The 20,248-nt window shown below is 43.3% G+C and overlaps 1 protein-coding gene across 2 annotated transcripts; it reads left to right on the top strand.

The window, feature by feature from the left end:
* The first annotated feature begins 1,021 nt into the window (after positions 1 to 1,021).
* Positions 1,022 to 19,967, top strand: PRDM4 (PR/SET domain 4). Of its 2 annotated transcripts, XM_063133441.1 has the most exons (12): positions 1,022 to 1,299; positions 3,268 to 3,401; positions 3,925 to 4,101; positions 4,731 to 5,471; positions 6,663 to 6,812; positions 7,362 to 7,409; positions 8,562 to 8,680; positions 9,417 to 9,502; positions 11,824 to 11,951; positions 13,454 to 13,762; positions 16,659 to 16,827; positions 18,739 to 19,967. In XM_063133441.1, the coding sequence occupies exons 1-12, from the start codon at positions 1,289 to 1,291 to the stop codon at positions 19,064 to 19,066; spliced, it is 2,400 nt and encodes a 799-aa protein (XP_062989511.1). In that variant the 5' UTR covers positions 1,022 to 1,288; the 3' UTR covers positions 19,067 to 19,967. The 2 variants fall into 2 exon arrangements, with proteins under 2 accessions (XP_062989511.1, XP_062989512.1); XM_063133442.1 differs by lacking the exon at positions 7,362 to 7,409 and having other exon boundaries at positions 1,025 to 1,299; positions 18,739 to 19,966.
* Positions 19,968 to 20,248: the final 281 nt, after the last annotated feature.

The following is a 20,248-nucleotide window of genomic DNA, read 5'->3' as shown; positions in this document are numbered from 1 at the left end:
AACAAAATAACGTAAGAAGAGCCATGCTGGATCAGGCCAAGGGTCCATCTATTCTAGCATTCTGCTCATAGTGGCCAACCACTGCCCACAGGAAACCCACAAGCAGGATGCTATAATAAAAAATAATAATAAATTTATTTCTTACCCGCCTCTCCATCCTGATCGAGGCAGGGAACAGTAAGTATAAAATACATAATATACTGATTTAAAACATAGTATACGTTGTTAAAACTTCCTAAAAGCATCCTAAAACTTCCTAAAAAAAATCCTATGTCATTTGACTGTTTTTTTTTACTGTAACAGTGCAATCCTATGCCTGTCTACTCAGAAGTAAGCCTGATTTATGTTCAATGGGGTTTACTTAAAGGTAAGCGACAGGAAACTAAGGGTTGTATCCAATGTTATTCTAACTTAAGTCCCATTCATTTCAATGAGTCTACTTTAAATAGGACGAACACTGGAAACATATACAGCCTCCCCCAACCTGGTGCCCTCCAGATGTTTGGTACTACAATTCCCATCAGTTCCAGCCGGCACGGCCAGTGGTCAAGTGCTCTTTAAAAGATCTAGAGGCCACCAGCTTGGAAAAGGCTGCTTAGGTAACACGAGGTTCTCCTCAGCCTCCAGCGCCAACGGCACAGATGTTTATCCACCCTCCGTCCCTCCCTCCCCAAGGATCACGAGGGGGGGGGAGAAGCGCGCTCGTGCGACGTTGCAGCCTTTATTAGCACCACGAGCCTGCGCGCGCAGAGGGAGGACTACGGAATAGCCAGCTCTTGTTGTAGCGAAGGGAGTGGACACAACAGCGGCTGCTGCTGCTCGTCCCGCCACGCGCGCGAGCACAGGAGGAGGAGGAGGAGGAGGAGGAGAAGGAAGGGGGGGGGGTCGCTTCCTGGATGTGGAACAAAGCGGAAGCCATCGCCGTTCTGGTCGTGCCCCCCTCCCTCCTCTCTCCCCGGCTCTCGCGTTCCGAGGAGGGGCTCTTCTGGAGCTGCACCACCACCCCTTCCGGAGGGGGGCGCTCTCTTCGGCTGGGGCGGCGAATTCTTCTCCCACCCCCCTTTATGAGACCACTGGGGTTGCTGCGGTGGCCGGCGGCCCTTCCGAGGCCTGGGCTCAGGTGGTGCCGGAGGCGGCTGTAGTTGCCGTAGACCGATGCTTGCTTGCCTGGGGCGGAGAGGAGCGGCTCCTGGCGGGCAAAGGCTGGCGTGGGGAGACCAGATGAGGAGGAGGAGAAAGAGGGTGTCGCCGCCGCCGGGCCCCTCATAGTCCCGGCCTTGCCAGGCAGATGCATCCCAGGTGAGAACACGTTGTGTAGTAGGATAATGTCAGGGCTGAATTTATGCGGGTGCACAGCCCAGAAATTTGCTTGAGTTGAGCCTTGGGACAGTTGAGGTCGCAACACAGAAGAGTGCCTCTGAGCATGCCCAGAGTGCTGTGGCAGAATAACTACAGACCATGGAGTAATGGTAATTTGGGGGATGACCAAGCTGACCTGTGTCTAAACATAAGGAGACTCCTATTATTTGGCATGATAATCACAGCCAGGATTTTGAAGGTAAGTTTGGGGAAGATGAAATAGTTTCCCAACTGCAGGGAATGTAACCTTAAAACTAACGCGGTGTATTCAGTTATAAGTCAAGGTATGTGTAATACTAAGAGGCTTGAAGCTGAGTGGAAATGAGTTCAGACTTTATTGTAACAACATGCAGAATGTGATAACTGGTGACCCTTTTCCATTGTTGATAATGGTGTAAGCATCACTGAAGGTGAGGAGGAGGACCAGGAAAATAATTTTTATTTTTTTTAAACTGGTAGTGCAGCATTTGTGTTCTGCTTGTTCTTCCCTATGATTTCAGCACCCTTGGTGGTCTGCATCCAGTGGGATGCATAGCCTTTTATGTATACCAGTAATGCTAAAGATGCTCTACAGAGGCAGTATTGGAGATGGGATAGTTGCTAATTCAGTCTTAACGCTATGGCTGAGTTCAAACAACACGTTAATCAACGGGGTGGGGGGTGGGGAGATAGGAACAAAGTGGGAAACAACCGTTGATTAGCGGGTCGTCCAAACTCAGCGAGTTTACAAATTAGCAATCTTGTCCTCAGTGATGATTCTCAGAACTATTTAGAGCAAAGGAAAACATCTCTTATGTGTTATCGGGGAAGTAGGATTGTACTTCGTGGCTATGTCCTTCTGCTGCCAAAGTAGGTGTGCCCCCTTGACTGTATATTTAGTATGCATGAGAAAGCAGCATTCCATGCGAACTAACATACGCATATAGAGCTTCTCCATGCGAGGAGAGATCCTGGGCCAGTCAGGGCCCCCATCACATTGGTACACATGTAGGACACCAAACACATAGATGGGGTGGGCATGGTTACCACTGACCACATAGGCTGCAGAGGTGGTGCTAGTTCAAACAATTCACAACTCCCCTCCCTCATTCTTATAGCGTCTTCTGGTACAATAGTCGTGTAGGGTGATCATAGGAAAAGGAGGACAGGGCTTCTGTATCTTTAACAGCTGTATTGTAAAGGGAATTTCAGCAGGTGTCATTTGTATGCATGCAGCACCTGGTGAAACTCCCTCTTCATCACAACAGTTAAAGCTGTAGGAGCCTTGCCCTCTTTTGTATCTGGTCATGCTAGGCAGGGCTCCTGCAGCTCTAACTGTCGTGATGAAGAGGGAATTTCACCAGTATTAGTGTGTTGAATGGGACTGTTTAGGATTGTGTGTTTCGGATTGCAGCATTAAATATTTTTGAAGCCCACATGTAATATACATAATGAACTAATTTTCTGTAAATAATAACAATTTTAAATAGTGAATTTGCTTTAAATAATTTGGAATAATTGAGTTGCATTTTATATTTTATACTCAGAATCATTTTGCATAAGGAAGTTGTTGCCTGTAAATGATATGACTAATTGTTTTTATTTATTATGTTGTAACTGCATATAAAACTCCAAATGAGAAAGCAGGTGATAAATAACAGCAAAATCTGGAATCAGTTGCCATTGAAGAACGTGAACATGTTAAGGCTTGATCTAATCTGTGTGGAGTATGGTTTGTAAGTCCCTTGAGAATGTCACATCTAGATGCAGAAGTACCTAGCATAGTGTTTGTACTAGTGGTGTGAGGCAGGTGTCCTCTGTGCATGTCTTATTTTTCTGTGCAAGGTCTGTGTGAGTGTTGAGTGCAAAACTCCTGACCAGATAAAGAGCAGATAATTTGCAGATTCTGAAGCACTTTCTTTTGTCTAGGATGAATGAAATGAGCCTGAGCCCTGTAGGGATGGAGCAGCTGACAGCTTCCTCCGTGAGCAATGCCCTGACTGTTGCAGGAAACCACTTAGGACTGGCTTCCTCACCAACACACAATGCCATACCAGCACCAGGTAATGTAGCAAGTTGGGAAGAACTCGATTTTTTTGTCTTACCTGAATTTCTGTATTTCTCAAACTGGGATAAGGTATGTCCGTGACAAAGCCCAGCTTTAGGAAAAGTTGGAAGAGGCTTCTCTGTGCAAGGGAAGCCTCTTTTCCGATGTTGGCCTCCCACTAAAACATGGCAGCTTTGGTTCCTGGCTCAAGCAGGAAGCATCTGTTTCAGGGTGGATTAAAAACCTAGGGTTGGATCCAGATTTAGGCATTTGCAAATGTGCTGGTGGAAGTGGACTTTCCCACCTCCTTCCTCCTACCGCAATCCCTCCACCCCATGAAAATGCTACAGAGATGGTTGGGGGTCCTTGCTGAATGGGGTGAGCTGCAGCGGGAGGGAATATGCCAGAAAATCGAGTAGCAGTACCTTCTGTGAATGGAGGCTTTCTGTCCACAAGGCAGGTAATGGATCCAACCCATAACAAATATATAAAGAATAATTTGCAATCATCTCACTGTTTTGTTTTTTTGTTTCTGCTAGGATTGCCAGTTGCAATTCCAAATTTGGGGCCCTCCTTACCTTCTGCTCTGTCTCTGATGCTTCCAATGGGCATTGGGGATAGAGGAGTAATGTGTGGTATACCAGAGAGAAATTATACCCTACCTCCACCACCTTACCCTCACCTGGAGAGCAGCTATTTCAGACACATTCTACCTGGTGAGTAGTGTTGCACAGCAGTTTGTGATCCAAGTCTCTGTTCATCAACAAGTTCTTATGAGAAAGCCATGTTAAGAAGAGGTTGGATGGTGGCACACTTAAAAACGCTACAGGAATTAGTAATGATATTGTCATTTTATTGTAAGCTGTCATGAAATCCCCTGTGGGGTAGACAGCAGGATTTGCATTTGCAGAAAAATAAATTGTAATAAGATAGGCCTCTCCCAGTTTTCCAGTTCTCTTTTTATCATTTAACCCTTAGTCTTTTCAAAAGCAGGCCTCTCCTGGAATTATGGAAGCCTGTGTTGCGTTGTTGTGGCTCAAGAAACCTTGAAACTGCAAAGAATTATTTTCAAGACTTGGTTGTTTTTGTCCTTTGCTAAACAATAATTGTCATGCTCTGGCTTTAAAGAGGAAAAGCCACTCGAGTTTCAAAACGTTTTGATTTGTATTTGTGCAGATAAATTGCCATTGCCCTTAGCAACTTGAAATTTGACCAGTTATTTATTTATTTATTACATTTCTATACTGCCCAATAGCCAGAGCTCTCTGGGCGGTTCACAAAAAAACAGTTATTGCAGACTGATGCTCTTCAAATTTTCTCTCTCTCTTTTTCTCCTCATTTTCAGGTCTCTTATCTTATTTAGCTGACAGACCTCCACCTCAGTACATCCACCCCAACAATATAAACGTTGATAGTAATCCAGCTTTATCTGTCTCCAACAATCCTTCCGGCCTAGATCCCTACCAGTCCAATGGAACAGTGGGCCTTGAACCAGGCATTATCTCCATGGATTCCCGCTCAGTGAATGCACACAGCACTCAAACCTTGCATCCCAGTGACAGCCATGAGGTAGCTCTGGATTCAACAATTGCTATGGAAAGTGTCTCGAGGGTCGCCAGTCCAATCTCATCTGACCGGATGGCTGAGGAACTTACAATGGGTGATGTGGCTGGAGATCATTCGCAGATTGCAAATGGCAGCCGTAGTCATGAGCCTCTTGCTGTGGATGCCGTGGGTAGCAGTTTATCCGCAGACACTGTAGGGCATAATGGTGTCATCCCTATTCATGGCAGCAGTTTGGAGCTTCCTGTTGTTATGGAGCCTGACCATATTGCAGGCCGCGTCAGTGGGATATTGAGTGTTGCACTTTCTACCTCACACAACCTCACGTCCCTGGAATCTGTTTCCTTGCATGAAGTGGGTCTCAGTTTGGAGCCCGTGACCGTGTCCTCCATAAGCCAGGAAGTAGCCATGGGTCAAAATCATGTGGATGTCTCCTCGGACAATCTTGGTTTTGTGCCATCATCATTGCAGTTGGAAGACTCCAATTCAAACAAGGAGAATATGGCTACCCTGTTTACCATATGTGAGTGTGTGCCCGTGTACGCTTGCCCCAGCCTCTGGGTAGTCCTTGCACTGCAGCTGCTTTCCAGGAAACGTAGAAAGCTTCTTGCATTAAATGTCTTTTTTTTGTGGTGCCAGAGGCCAGTTGAGCCATAAAAGAAAATCTTACAGAAGTTGGGGCTAAACTTTACACTGCATGTAATAAGTATTTAAAGACGTGCTTTCGTGAGTACATCAGTTATGCTTTTCCTTTCCACACTACAAAATGGGAATGTTTCAGTTAAGGGGTGGATACAGATGCACTGTACCTAGGAACAGGAATGGCTGCAGGATGTTCAGCTGTGGGGGTTCCCTCCCCAACATCTACATGAACAGGCTCTTAAGTGAAAGCAGGTCAACTCTTCCTCTTTGCCTCCCCCTCTCCTGCCACACAATTTAGGTGAAGTTAATCTGTGTAGTCCTGTTTTTCAAGCACCTTGCAGGCTTACCCATTTGGTGTTTATTATTATCATTGTAATTTAAAACATACCTACAAACACACCATCCTTTTTTCTTTTCTTTTTTCCCACTTGAAAAGCTGCCCTGAGAACCGAGGTGGTGGTGGAGGCTCTCTCTTTGTTTGCTTCACCCTTCCATCTCTTAGTACTCTGTACGGTTTATTCGGCTAGGAACTGAAAGAACAGATTTCCTCCAAGCATGGTCAAGTTTGTGTGTCCAACAAGCAGCAACTGGGCTTCCCCAGCAGACTGTTCACTAAACTAAATCTATACCCTTAAAGTTATTCCCCCACCCCCCCAATTGTAAGGAACATACATGCAGGAAAAACTCATGTCCTTTGTCTGCTACCCAAAATGAAGTGTTTCTATTACATTTTTATCTCTGTCTTGCAAAAAAGTCCTCCAAAAGTGGTAGCTCATAAAGGTACTATATTAGACTACTTTCCCATGCATACCAGTATTAGTCATGTGCATCCTTAAAAAACAAAACAAACCCCAAAGTCCCAAACCCAACTTCTGTAAAGCTTCATTGTCTGACACCTCAAGGCAATTTTTACTTGCTACAGATCCTAGGGAAATGCTATTTGCAGACATGCAGTATATGAAGTAACGACTGAAAGCCCTATGTAGTAACATTTTTTTTGCACTTGACTGACATGCTGCGGTAACACAAAGGAACATTTTTGTGATGCTGTATCCCTTTTCCTCATCCGCAGGGTGCACCCTCTGTGACAAGGCCTACCCATCAGATTGCCCGGATCATGGCCCTGTGACCTTTGTTTCAGACACCCCAATAGAGAGTCGAGCTAGGCTTTCTCTCCCAAAACAGCTTGTTATCCGCCAATCTATCATGGGAGCTGAAGTTGGTAAGGATCTTGTTAACTGTAATTTTTCATAATGAATTGGATTGGGGCAGGGAGATTCCAAGCAAACACAATCTGATACAGAAATTGTAGGAACTAAGACAATTAAAAAGGCACTATTTGGAAAGAGAATGAGTCTGGGCAGAATATTGTAGAACCGTATACAATGCAAGAGTGTTTGTGATCAGAGAATTGTGGGAGGTACTTTTGTCTTGTATTAGAGCTAATTATTAAGCGATTAATGAGAACAACAGTAGTGTTGCCTAATCCATCTTTGTATGTGCTTGTGCAGAACAGTTAACATAGCAACAGCAACTGTAATATTAAATATCCCCATGAAATTAAAGAGTCTCGCAGCTCCGTAAGGAAGGTAATTTATCTCTTTTAGAGGCAGTGGTGATAGTTGGAAGGGAAAGAGTTTAGCAGCAACTTTATTTAGTTCCCACTCTTAACTAAGCAAGATTCCTAATAGGTGTCATTCTCTGCATATTTTTTAATATCTGCAAAGCAACATTAGTTTACACTAATAGAATTGTGACCTTTTCTCTTCAGGTGGGCAGTATTGTCAGTTATCAACCTGTCTTGGATCTTCTTCCTTGGGTATGGCCACTAGCTAAATTTTGGCAATAAACTCAAGACTCCAGCAGTTTAGTGGAATTAGGCATAGGCATTCATTAAAAAGGCTTAGTTGCATTCAATTTTATCAAATGTTTTAAAATAGTTAATCTAAGCTCCATGATATTATGCATAAGTTACATGTGTTTTTGAAAATGCAGTTTCAGTTTAGCTAAACTAGTGAGTTTGTTTGGCCTCATCTCCTGTCTTCAAGGGTTTCTTGAAACTCAAATATAACTTGTGGTAAGAGTAATGCTTAATTCCACAATTCTTTATGATTACTGCAACGTTGCTCATAAATGGTTTTTAAGCCTGTGGTTTTCAAATTTTCTGTCTTGAGGGGGGAACCCTTTCTGCAGTGATTCACACTGCACTACCCTTCTACATCTACCGTGGAAGATTTGGGGGCACTTCTACCAGTTCACACTTAGTCTGTGTGTGACACTAACCAGAACTGGTGAAGTTCACTGTTGCCCTGCTTGAACTGAGAGTGGCCTAGAAAACACCGAACCCGCTCTGCAGTTGCATATTGGAGGGGGACCTTGGTAGTGGTGGGGAAGCTGTCCTTCAGGAAAGGATCTCTGTTGCAACCTTTGGAACAGTGTTTTTGAAAACGATTGCTTTAAGGTTTAAGCCATCACTCTCTGAGGTGGGAATGGAACTGTCAGCTTGGGCAGAGATATTCTGTAGAGTATCTGGGGGAGAACCACACATTTATGGATTCAAGAACCCTGGTTGTTATAACTGCAACGAATTGGCAACCAGAGAGTCTTGCTGCATTCCTAGCTACTTCTGCAGTTTCTGAAATGAGATTTTTCTATTTTTGCAGGAAGTGCCATGAAATCTTTATTGAGCACAGGAGGCCAGGATCTCAGTTTCACAACTCACCTGAAAGTAAATGACTTGGTATTAGAAAAAACAACAACAACTAGATCTATGCAGTGATTACAGTGAGCTTACCCCACCCCCCAAGAGTGTTATGTGATAGTAGTTTCTGTGATTATCCCATTTTATAGAAGCTTTCATGGCCAGATCTTTAGCAGCAGTCCTCAGAGCACTTCACTACATGCATTGCATGTTGTTGTTGCTGTTGCTGGACTTCACTAGGTGTTGTTATTTTTTTTTAACTGCTGGTAGGTGTGTGGGCTCGGGAAACCATTCCTGTACGTACTTGTTTTGGACCACTCATTGGGCAACAGAGTCACTCCATGGAAGTAGCTGATTGGACAGACAAAGCAGCCAATCACATTTGGAAGGTCAGTTTGTGTTGTCATGTTCTCTTTCTCATAATTGATCTTATGCAAAAACATCAACTTAGGAACATAGGAAGCTGATGTATACTGAGTTAGACTATTATATCATCTAGCCCAGTATTGTTAACACGGACTGGTAGTGACTTTCCAGGTTTTCAGGCAGATGTTTTTCCAGCCCAACCTGGAGATGCCAAGGATTGAACCTGGGTCCTTCAACATGCAGAGCAGGTGCCCTTCCCCAGAGCTAATGTTTTGTATTTGGCCTTTCCTCCTTTCTCACAAACAAAATGCCAACTTTACGTTATGATGAGAAAAATATCCAGGTCTCCTGAATTAGATGATAGATAGATGTATTATCCTAATCTTGTGTAGAAAAAGCTGCTGTCTCACAATGTTAGGAATGCTTTCTTAAGGCTTGTTTGCACTGCAGGCCAAAAGCACGCAGCACCTTTCTAGGTTTCAGATGCTGGCGTCTTGGAAATTAGAGCGGGTGGTGGAACGTGCCTTACTGGAAAGGAATCAGAAAGGGTGGTTCATAACACAAAGTCTTCATGGTTTATCCTGACTGATTCAGACCCTTGAGAATCTTTCTGTGTGCTGCTGTGATCATAGAAGTTGCCACTGGGAGCTGATGGCTGTAATTGGGAATGCAGATATTCATGCAGCTTCTGAGGCACTCTCTGTGGTGAGATTGTCAAACATCTGAAGTGGCCCTTTTGTCTTACCTTTCTCCTGTTAGATGTATCATAACAATGTCTTGGAGTTCTACATCATCACAACTGATGAAAATGAATGTAACTGGATGATGTTTGTGCGGAAAGCCAGGTGAGAAAGGATTATAATGACAAAATGGCTAGCTGCATTAGCAGAGCAATGCATATTATTTTAGATACATAGTTCAATGTCTTGTCACTTCTTCATTTAACCTGAAATGTCACTGTCCTTTATTTATTTATTTATTTATTTATTACATTTATATACTGCCCCACAGCCGAAGCTCTCTGGGTGGTTCACAAAAGTTAAAACAGTAAACATTAAAAAGTATACAAAATTTAAAAAACATCAGAAACATAAAAACAACAGTATAAAATCAAGAGTATATGATGCCAGAAACTATTCAGTTCCTTAAACTACTGAAGTCAATAAAGTGCCCTTTCTGATTTTTAGAGTCCCACACTATCTAAATCCAGGGTGCTTGGAGGAAAAATCCTCCTGTGTGCTCCCATTGTACCTTTAAAATCTTGGTTTACGTGCTTCTCTCCCACTCTATGAAACTTACCCTTAACAAAAGCCAAACTGACTAGCTCTGTTCATTGAGGAGGGCATTTGAGATTGTGTTTAAACTAGACTTTAATTTGTGGGCCCCAGCCTGTTTGTTTTTTTAAAAAAAATATGGGGGTGATCTTCTAAAAAATGAATTATATTTTGGGGGATGCTACATGAGCTGTTAGATATAGAGGTTGCGTTTGTCTTGCCAATATCCACAAATGGGCTTCAGATATCGGGGCAGATACGGGGGGATTTCTCCCACAGTTTGATGCTGTAGGAGAGATCCTTACCCCTTACCCCCATCTCCATTTGTGCACGTCCCTGGAAGTGCGTAGGGAGCCACACGATCGGTGGTTCCCCACATGCTTCCCTGGACTAATGACACATTCCTACAGAGCCCTGCTGGGCAAGAGAGACGGAGGTTCTGCCGCTCTTACCTCACAACTCTGTAGACACGTGAAATAGTCAACAGAGCCCACCACATGACACAATAATCAATGGTTGTGCAGATAGTCAACTCTGCACACCCTTGATTATTTGCGTTGGTTGTTTAACGGAAATAACCAACCGTTGTGTCGAAAATGCTTGACAGATGACGCAACAGTCAACCGTGGACTATTGTGTCATCCGAATCCAGTTACATTGTCTCTACTACTGTTCTCATATTTTTGTCAAGCAAAATTAGTTCATCTAAACGGTCTCCTTAAAGCACCTACAATCACGTACGTTTGTGATTCAAGAAGTAGAAGAATGAAGTGGACACTTCATGGTGTTTTCCTATCTTTTGAACACTTGATGATTCTGGTGAATAGGCTTTTGTCAATCTTTTGTTGAAATTACGCATTTCCTCTTCTAGCAAGGAGGCATTCTCGATGAGCTATACCTCCCACTGCCCAGAGCAAGGCAGGAACATGGGATCAAGTGTTTGCCAAGTTTGGTTTCTCTTCTCTAGTTCATTCCCTGCCTTCACCCAGGACAGTGTTTGCAAACAACCTAGTTATTTCTACTGCTCCCTTTTCACTAGCGCTACTAAAATATCTTCTTTCTTCAACTTCTGTCACTTATTCCATCTACCAGCCTTTTTTTAAAAAAAAGAATCCACTTCTCTGAATTTCTCCCTTTGCTCCTGGGCGACTGCCTATGTAAACACAGGGGGCTTATCAATCAGGAAAGGCAAAAAGTCAGACATATTCAAATTGTCAGAGCTATGGGACACAGAAATAACGAGCAGCAGGTCCCAACCTCCAGCGAAGCAACCGGGATGCTATCCGACCACCCCAATATAGACAACAGCCGTGAGGCGAGCGCCCCAAGGCCCTCACAGGCGGATATGTTGTCTCTGCCAGAAACTCGCTGAAAAACAGGAGAGAGAAATTATTTCACCATTAATTAAGGTTGAATAAAGCAGCGTTATCGCCCTGCAACTGTGGGCAAGAGAGAAGAGCTCGCCCAGATACTTTTTTGGTTTTTATCCTTTTGCATCCTAGCCTAAAGCCAGGCAGCTGACCAAACTGGAGCCTGGAAGTTCATAATGGAGGCAGGAGGAGGACAGGCGTTAGGGAAGAAGGGGGAGATGCCTCTCAGGTCAGCCTGCGTCTTCTAAAGAACCAGGCTCCTTGTGGATAGAAATCACTCAGTGGCTGCACCACGAGATGGAGACGAGCAGAGAGGAGGCAAAGGCATTACGAAATTGTACATTTCAAAAGGGTTAACAGGCCCTTCTCTATTAATAGATGCTACTTTTCCATTATCAGAAAACACCCACTTTTAAGTGACTGGTGCTGAGAATCTTAAAGGTTTCAGGGCTATTTGCTGGAGATGCAATGAAAATAGGATTACATAATGTTTCAATGGATTTCCCCCTCTGTGTGGAATAGGAACCGGGAAGAACAGAATCTGGTAGCTTACCCTCATGATGGAAAGATTTACTTCTGCACCTCATGTGATATCCCTCCAGACCACGAGCTTCTTTTTTACTACAGTCGAGACTATGCACGGCAGATTGGTAAGCAGTTAGACAAACTTACCGTGAATACAGCTTCTAGACCAGGGATGGTAACCTTTTGGGGCACATTTGGCAATTTGATAAGCTGTCCTGGGCACCACTACAAAATGGCTGTCATGGGAGGCATAGCTAGTCAGAAAGGACAAGGAATGTGCCACAAAGACTGAGTACAAGATAGAGGTGGGGGCTGAGCCCCAACATACTAAACTCCTTTGAACCTAGTTTTCAGCATCAGCAGAAACCTATTCCACAGAAGTCAACCCCTTTTTCTCCCTCAGCTGCTCCTTTGCCAGCCAACTCATTCCCTCGATCTCTTTTTCTCTCTCACTCTGGATCACTACTCCTAAATGCATGCATGTGTACACACACACACACACACACACACACACACACACACTCTCGCACATGCACAAGCACCCCATATATCCACCATGCAAGTGGGTCAGGTAGGGCGCCATGTTGTTTACACCTGCTCCAGACTTACTTGGTTTCTGTTTATGCATCCCTTTTACTAAATCTCTGCATGTTCATTTTCTTCCATGTTCTGAATTTGGAATTTTAATTCCATCTATTTTACAGAAAAAAAGTTGCTAAGCATTATCTTGCACACTGGGAAGCTCAGTTGTGATCTCTGAGGCTTGCCCAATGTTGAGTCAAAGTCAGTCAATAGCAACTAGATAATGGCCAATTTGCACGTTACTGTCTTTGCAGTAATCATCTGACTATTCTATATCATAACCCTAATTCAATGACATAAATTCAAACTGCCATCTCGGCCCTGTGGGGAAGAAGAAGGACCGAGGGGACAGGAGCAGGCAGAAGTAACATCGGGGCCTGCTCCTGCTGGACTCTTCCCCCCCCCCACAGGGCAAACTGCCATCTTGGCCCTGTGGGGAAGAAGAAGGACCGAGGGGACAGGAGCAGGCAGAAGTAACATCGGGGCCTGCTCCTGCTGGACTCTCTCTCTCTCTCTCTTTCTTTCTCTCTCCTCCCTCCCTCCCTCCTTGACTCCTTTTCCTTGTGTGTCATGTCTTTATTAGATTGTAAGCCTGAGGGCAGGGACTGTCTTTTTTCCTAAGTGTAAGCCGCTCTGAGAGCCTTTTTTGGCTGAGGAGCGGGGTATAAGTATGATAAATAAATAAATAAATAAATAAATTTAGCTTTTTCTATTCCTTTTAAAAGTCAGGATCATTTGGATGTCTTTTGCTCCATCTGTCATATTTTGGTTTCTACTTTCTGCTCTACCATAAAACCCCTTAATCCACTATCCAACTTGCCTTACAAAAACTATATTATTGCGTCCATAAGTCTCTTTGAAGTTCTTTAGAATTAGAAATGTCCTTGTGCATTCCTGCAGTCTTAAAAGCCATGCATGTTGCGTTATTTTATACTGGATAAAACGAGGGCAGGTTGGCCACCATCAAGTGGAACCATATTACTAGCAACCCTGCAAATATTTGAAGGTGGTAGTGTTTCCAACTAGGTTTGGTTTTGTGTTAAAGGTGTTCCTGAGCATCCTGATGTGCACACTTGTCACTGTGGAAAAGAATGTACATCCTACACAGAGTTCAAGGCCCATCTGAGTAGTCACATCCACTTCCCCAGTCAGGGGCACAGCAGCAGCCATGGACCAGGCCACAGTAAGGAAAGGAAGTGGAAATGTTCCATGTGTCCTCAAGCATTCATCTCGCCTTCTAAGCTTCATGTTCACTTCATGGGGCACATGGGCATGAAGCCGCACAAGTGTGATTTCTGTAGCAAAGCCTTTAGTGACCCCAGCAATCTCCGTACACACCTCAAGATTCATACAGGTAAGTGTAGACAAGAGTGGAGCTTCAAGTTGCTTTTCCAAAGGCGCATTTGAGACCTTATAAAAGTTGATCACAGTGGAGACTGATCCTGTTCATTCATTCTTAGAATAGAGGACTGCACTGTGTTGCCTAGACTACTTATGAACTGTATTGTACAACACGCTAAAGTTGTACAGGCCAGTTACATATTGGCTTTAATTTGAATTATCAGTTCTCAGTGTTTTGCTTCAACTGTACAGTAAAGTGTTTGTTATTTACAGCTTATCTTGTTTCTGGGTACTTTGGTTGATATTTAGCAATAATCAGAGGAACTATTTAGCATAGATTTTACCAGTGTCAGAATGTCTAAGATGTTTAGGATCAGCTAGTATGTTACCTCCCTTTGACCAAGCTCCCAATATTAGAAGTGAATATTTGATGCCAGTTTCTAAATATTAGATACCTTGCATGTTTTGCTCTAGAGTCTTGTCTAAGTCAACTGTGCAGAACAGAAAGAACATATAGCTGTTTTTCTTATTGTCATCCCGGGCACTTTGTGTAGAGCTTTACTGTGCCAGCAGCTTGGTTCCCAGTTGTAGCCAAGCTCATCTGCTTCCTAAACAAGCTCAATAAATGCTTCTTCAAAGAGGGGACATGGGGAAATAATGTCAGGTTTTGTGACATTAAGATGGGAAGGCCGCTGTCATAGATCACAGTGGGTGAAATACTGAAATTTCTTTACTGAGGATGTCTATTGTCACTTTCCTTAATGTTGAGATGGTGCTTCTCTTTGGAGCATGTGGACAGAGCCACTTTAATTGCTTTCCCAGTTGCGAGTGATGGTGGTGTCACCTTGGTGTCCTAGTGTAGACTGCAAAAGCAAGCACTCCTCAAACTCAAAATGAAACAAAAAACAAACTCTGCTAACTGATGCATGCATGTTTAATTGCAAGCTGTTAACTATAATGAAAATAAACTAAACGTTGGGCAAAAGGGATGAATACAGTCCTTTCTCCACATGTGTGTGCTGGCAGAAGCGGTAGTCTTCTACCAAGTTTTGAGTTGATCCCAGAAGATGGGTGGGTAGAACGTGCTTTGGGAGACTCTGAGATAACAAATTCATGGTAAGAAAATTTGCAGTCTTCAGAGGTTCCTGGAGGACATTCCTTAACCTTAGGATTTTGCAGAGCAGGATGTTATTTAAGGGCAAGCTTCCGAAGGACCTGTGCCCTACTGGTCCAGCACTTCCCTTCAAAGGCTCCCCTGGCTGGCCAGTTTCTATGTCTTTCTCTGGAAGTTTTCGTTGAGTTGGACTAGGGTTCCCCTGCAAAGGTTTATTGGGCGTTCCTTGCTCCTCATGCCCTGCCTGTTGCTAGGGGTGAGCTATGCTGCCACTTCTTTCTTTTGCCAGCCATTGATGCTCACTAGGGTGAACTGAGAGTGGGAGAAGTGCTCTCTTAAGTGTTGAGAGTGAGAATTGGGCAATGAGACCCCTTAGAGCAGAAGTGGGCAAGTTGTGACCCTCCAGATGTTTTGGCCTACAGCCCTAGGCAGCATAGCCAATGCTGAGGGATGATGGGAGTTGTAGGCCAACATCTGGAGGACCAGAGGTTGCCCACCCCTGCCTTAAAGGACCAAAAGCTGAAAACCTTGATCAGTTCCCATCATTTATTTATTTAAAACATTTATATCCCACCCTATATCATTAAGATCTCAAAGCGGCGTACAGATAAAAGCATACAGCTCCTGCACTTCTTACCCCATGCCTGCCATTCCTTTCCTCCTTTTGTTTCCTAGAGGAAGAGTAGGAACAAGATCCATGCCATAGTTTGCTGGTTTCCCTGGGGGGGCGGGGAGAGCTGCTTTAGCTGTGAAGCCATGAACAAGTGCCATGAATTGGATAAGAGCTCCCTTTCCAGAAAGGTCTAGCAAAAGGAGAGGACTGCCCAGACTTGGACTCACTCATTCCTGAGATGGTGCCAAAGTAGTGCTTTGCTTAGTCCCTTTTTCCTTCTCCAAGGAAATCTGTAAGCTCTGCTTGGCCTCTGAGCATTTTCTTGCCAGGGCATGTCAGGAAGGTGAATGCTCTGAGTGCTCTCACCTACCTGTGCTGTGGAGATGAGTGTGTCAGGATGAAGGTAATGTTGGCAGCTGCTTCAATGTCTTCTCTGGTCCCTGGTTGCCATAGTTCAGACAACACGCTAAACCATCCCGCTTAACCACAAAATGGTTAATGGAATGCATTTTGTGGTTAAGCAGCATGGTTTAACGTGTTGTTTGAATGGGGCCACTGGGAATGGAAGAAAAGTGTTGCTGCTGCACTGGCTAGTTTGCAGTGATGAGGGTAGGCCCTACCCAGGCTAAAAGGTAAAGGTCACGCTGTGGCAAAGAGATTACCACCCCCAAAGCCCAATGGATCATCAAATCCCTTTGCTAGGGTGGGCATGTTGGGAGGGCATGGCTAGGAGAAGTCTACAGTCAAAAGAAAACGCACTAAAGGACATTGGAATTAGGAGCACTCACTCAGCCCACCTGTTTGGCTCACTTGGCAGTGCATGTCTGGGAGAGCAGGCAGCCCCCCCCCCCCCAAGAAGCAATTAAAATGACCCCTGCCTGTGTGGTCCAGAGGGAGGTGCTGTCCTGACATTAAGGAGTGTTCTCATGGAGCCTCTAGGAAACTGTAGCTTTGTGTGCTGTATCTCATTGTCAATGGTAAAATGTGAGGAGAGCTTAGGGATCCATTAAGTGCTTGCAGGATTCAATACACTGGGAGTTTGGCCATGAAAACAAGGAGTGATTACAGAGGGCTGCCTGTGCAATAATGGCAAATGGTGATGGCTCGAGTTCTCATCTGTGATTGCGATTGGAAGAAAGAGGGTAAAATGGTCGTATGCAATTTGTTTATATCTAATTCTAGGTCAAAAGAATTACCGCTGTGCTCTCTGTGAGAAGTCATTTACTCAGAAGGCCCACCTGGAGTCGCACATGGTCATCCACACAGGGGAGAAAAACCTGAAGTGTGATTACTGTGACAAACTATTCATGCGACGGCAGGATCTCAAGCAACATGTGCTCACCCATACACAGTGAGTAATTTGCAGTCCAGCTTGTCTAAAGGAAGTTAGTGGCCTTTAGGGAGGTGCTTATCTGTCTCATATAAAGGACTTGGAGGTGGTAGAATTCTGGTTTGTTACAAACCAAAACCAACGTTACAGAAAGAATCCCAAGGTTCCCACAAGCAGAATAAAGAATGCAACTTAATGTACTAGAGAGCAGGGGTGGGCAACATACGGCCTTCCAGATTTATTTCTTCCCTCCCCACCAAAAAATGGCACTCAAGTCAGCTTACAAAAACAATTCAAAATAGCATCAAACAATAAAATGCATTAAAATACAACAAAAACATAACTACAGAATGAAAACAGTATCCAAACCCAACAGACACACTTACAAGCCATCTTTACTTGCTGGCAGGACAGCAGAGAAGGGACCAAACCTAGGAGGAGTTCCACAGCCTGGAAGCGGCTACTGGAAAGGTCCTCTCTCGTGACGCCACCAAACGCACCTCTGATGGTAGCAGTCTTGAAAGAAAGGCCTGTTCAGAAGATCTTAAGGACCAGACAGGCTCTTTGTTGGTCATACTCAGCACTTCAAATTCTGCCCAGAAACAGACAGGTAGCCAGCGAAGCTGCTGTTCACAAAGAAGTTGTGTGCTTCCTGTAACCAGGTCTGGTCAAGTTTGGCTGCAGTATTCTGAACTGGTGGAAGTTTCTGAAGAGTTTTTGAAGGCAGCCCCATGTAGAGCACATTACAGTAGTCCAGCACAGATTGAATCCCTATCCCCTGATCTCTCTTTCGATTGACCAGGAGCACCTCTGTCTTGTCTGGATTAAACTTCAATTTGTTTCCCCTCATCCAGTCCATTGCTGTCACCGGGCACTGATTTAGAACCAGAACAGCTTACTTGGATTTAGACAGAGATAAATGTTGATGGGACTGCAATTCTCATAAGCCCTAGCCAGTATAGTCAATGGTGAGGTATGATGGGAGTTGTAGGCCACAGATTGCCCCTGGGTTACAAGGTACATATAAATTCTCTTTTCAGTTTGATACTAGTCACAGTAATAAATGCATTGCCCTAAAGATTGTGGACTTGGAATGGTTCAGATATATTTTAAATAAAATAAAAATTAATAAACGCCAACCATTTTACTAGATCAACCCAATTTAATATCAGTAAGATTCCTAAATGCATTTAACTCTCATTTTCTTAAGAGATTCACTGAAAAATAAAGGTGTATAGTAAACAAGCAAGGATAGTCTCTTGTGATACAGACCTTAGAGGCTGGGTTCATGTCGTTATAACACACAAGCTGGGATTCTTTGGGAGTCAAATGGATATATTGGATTCTATGTCAAACCTAAATTTCTTAGTATGATTACAGTAACAAAGAAAAACAGCACTCTTGATTTGTTAACATTTAACGTTGAAAAATAAATAGCTGCACAAAAATAACATCCAGCATATCCAGAGACCTCAATTTGAAAGCAAGGTCATAGAATTGCAACAGTCTTTTGTATAATGGGGCTTTGTGCACACTTCCCACCCTCCACCATTTTAGCTGTCTATATGATATATATTTTTACTGGTTTTTAATGTTTTTATTGCAAGTCAACAAAAATAAAGTGCTAAAAGAAATACTACTACTCTCAAGCCACTTGAGAATAGCAGTATTGGCTGTTTCCTTCTTGGTTGTTTTAGTGGGTGCTGCCTTCTAACTTGTTCCTGTAATGTTGCAGGAGCATGTACATCTCACATGTCTTTTTGTGCATGCAAAAATGGAAGGTTTCTGAATGTCAAACAGACATGTGAAGCCAGGGTTGAAACATCCAAATAGTGTTATGAAATAAACTTCCAGGTTTTCAAAGTGCTGTCAGAAATGCAGTCTGCCTAACATCACCATTCCTAAAATGCTGCTGCCTCCCTTTCTGTTTAGAGAACGTCAGATCAAGTGTCCCCAGTGCGAGAAGTTGTTCTTGAGAACAAACCATCTAAAGAAACACTTAAACTCTCATGAAGGAAAACGTGACTATGTGTGTGAAAAATGCTCCAAGGCTTATTTGACCAAGTATCACCTTACTCGCCACCTGAAAATTTGTAAAGGACCCACCTTCAGTCTCTCAGCCCAGGAAGAGGAGGAGGAGGAGGAAGAAGATGATTCTTCTTCAGAGGAGGAAGAATTGATAAACTCTGCAAGAAGTGAAGACTGTAGGCTTAATACAGGCATGTATGTGTCAAATGACACACTCTCTTGCCACAAATAAGAAATGGAGGCGTTCTTGAAGTGAAATTGACTCAACTTCCTAAAATCATGTTTATCAAACTAATATTTGTACAGTGAACCTCTCTAATGACCAGAGCTCATGCCTTTAATGAAAATGGCCGACATATTTTTTCAGAACGGTTTCCAGAAAGCTCATGCCAATGTTACAACCACCCACTTTCATCTGTTAGAATTGTACTATTTGTGACCTGGCTGATGTGTCATGCATGACTTTTAGAATGAAACAGGTGGATACAATTCTGAATTTTGATCAGCCTACTATTTGGAACAATACAGATATCCTATTTTACAATTAATTGTACCTTAGTGTATACAAATCAAATTATCACAGCAGTACAATACTCTGGCTATGACTTACTTGTTATATAAAATAATGTTGAGCTCCATAGGAACTTGTTTAAATCAGCATTCATTGTATACCAATGAATTAAGTGCTCACAGGTTGACAACTGACTATTTCCAGGTGACTACAATGCAACAGTATAGAATAGGATCCAATGCAACAGTACAGTATGGGATCCATACAGAACGGCATGCTTGTGTTTGGAATGCAGACTTGGTTTTAGCATGAGTCAGAGTTTTACTAAACAGTGGTTATATCATATGGTATTATCTATACTGTAACTGGTAACCACTTCCTTTGAGAAGGGGACTTCTGCTGCTAATGTATTTATGGAAGAAAAATACCATTTAAAATCTGTTTCCTTATGGGAAAAAATTAAAATACTGCTTTTTAATCTGTGCATTAATTCAACTCTCTTCCCGATGACATTTTTTGCTGAACAGGAATCTGTTTTCTTTGTAGTACTTCTGTCCAGAGAAGTAAATATTAAGCTATAGCCTACAACTTCTTCAGTTTAGTAATAACAAGTGTTTAATAATTTCTAAAGCAATCTTATAGAAAGATTAAGACAATACTGATGGATGTCATAGAATTGTGGCTATGAATATATTAGTAGCCTGCATTAAAAATGGGCCTTCTCCCATCCACTTGAATGCCAGCACTTTAATTTATGACACATCTGGTTTCATTAAGGAGTGGCATAGGCTATGATCAGTCTGAGCAAACCCTAGAGTGCCTGCTGCAACAAGGTATCCAATCCTGATTAAGGACAAAGGTACCTGTGCAATTTAAGATCCCATAATAAGGTACCCCCGGGTA

The sequence above is a fragment of the Elgaria multicarinata genome, chromosome 9 (genome assembly GCF_023053635.1).
Source record: "Elgaria multicarinata webbii isolate HBS135686 ecotype San Diego chromosome 9, rElgMul1.1.pri, whole genome shotgun sequence".
NCBI classification, from domain to species: Eukaryota; Metazoa; Chordata; class Lepidosauria; order Squamata; family Anguidae; genus Elgaria; species Elgaria multicarinata.
The sequence above is the reverse complement of the archived record's forward strand: the minus strand, read 5'-3'. Positions and strand labels throughout refer to the sequence as shown.

Coding starts and splice junctions, on each gene's coding strand:
- PRDM4 (XM_063133441.1), top strand. Junction 9,503..11,823: donor ATGTTTGTGCGGAAAGCCAG/GTGAGAAAGGAT, acceptor TGTGTGGAATAG/GAACCGGGAAGAACAGAATC. Junction 13,763..16,658: donor ACACCTCAAGATTCATACAG/GTAAGTGTAGAC, acceptor ATCTAATTCTAG/GTCAAAAGAATTACCGCTGT.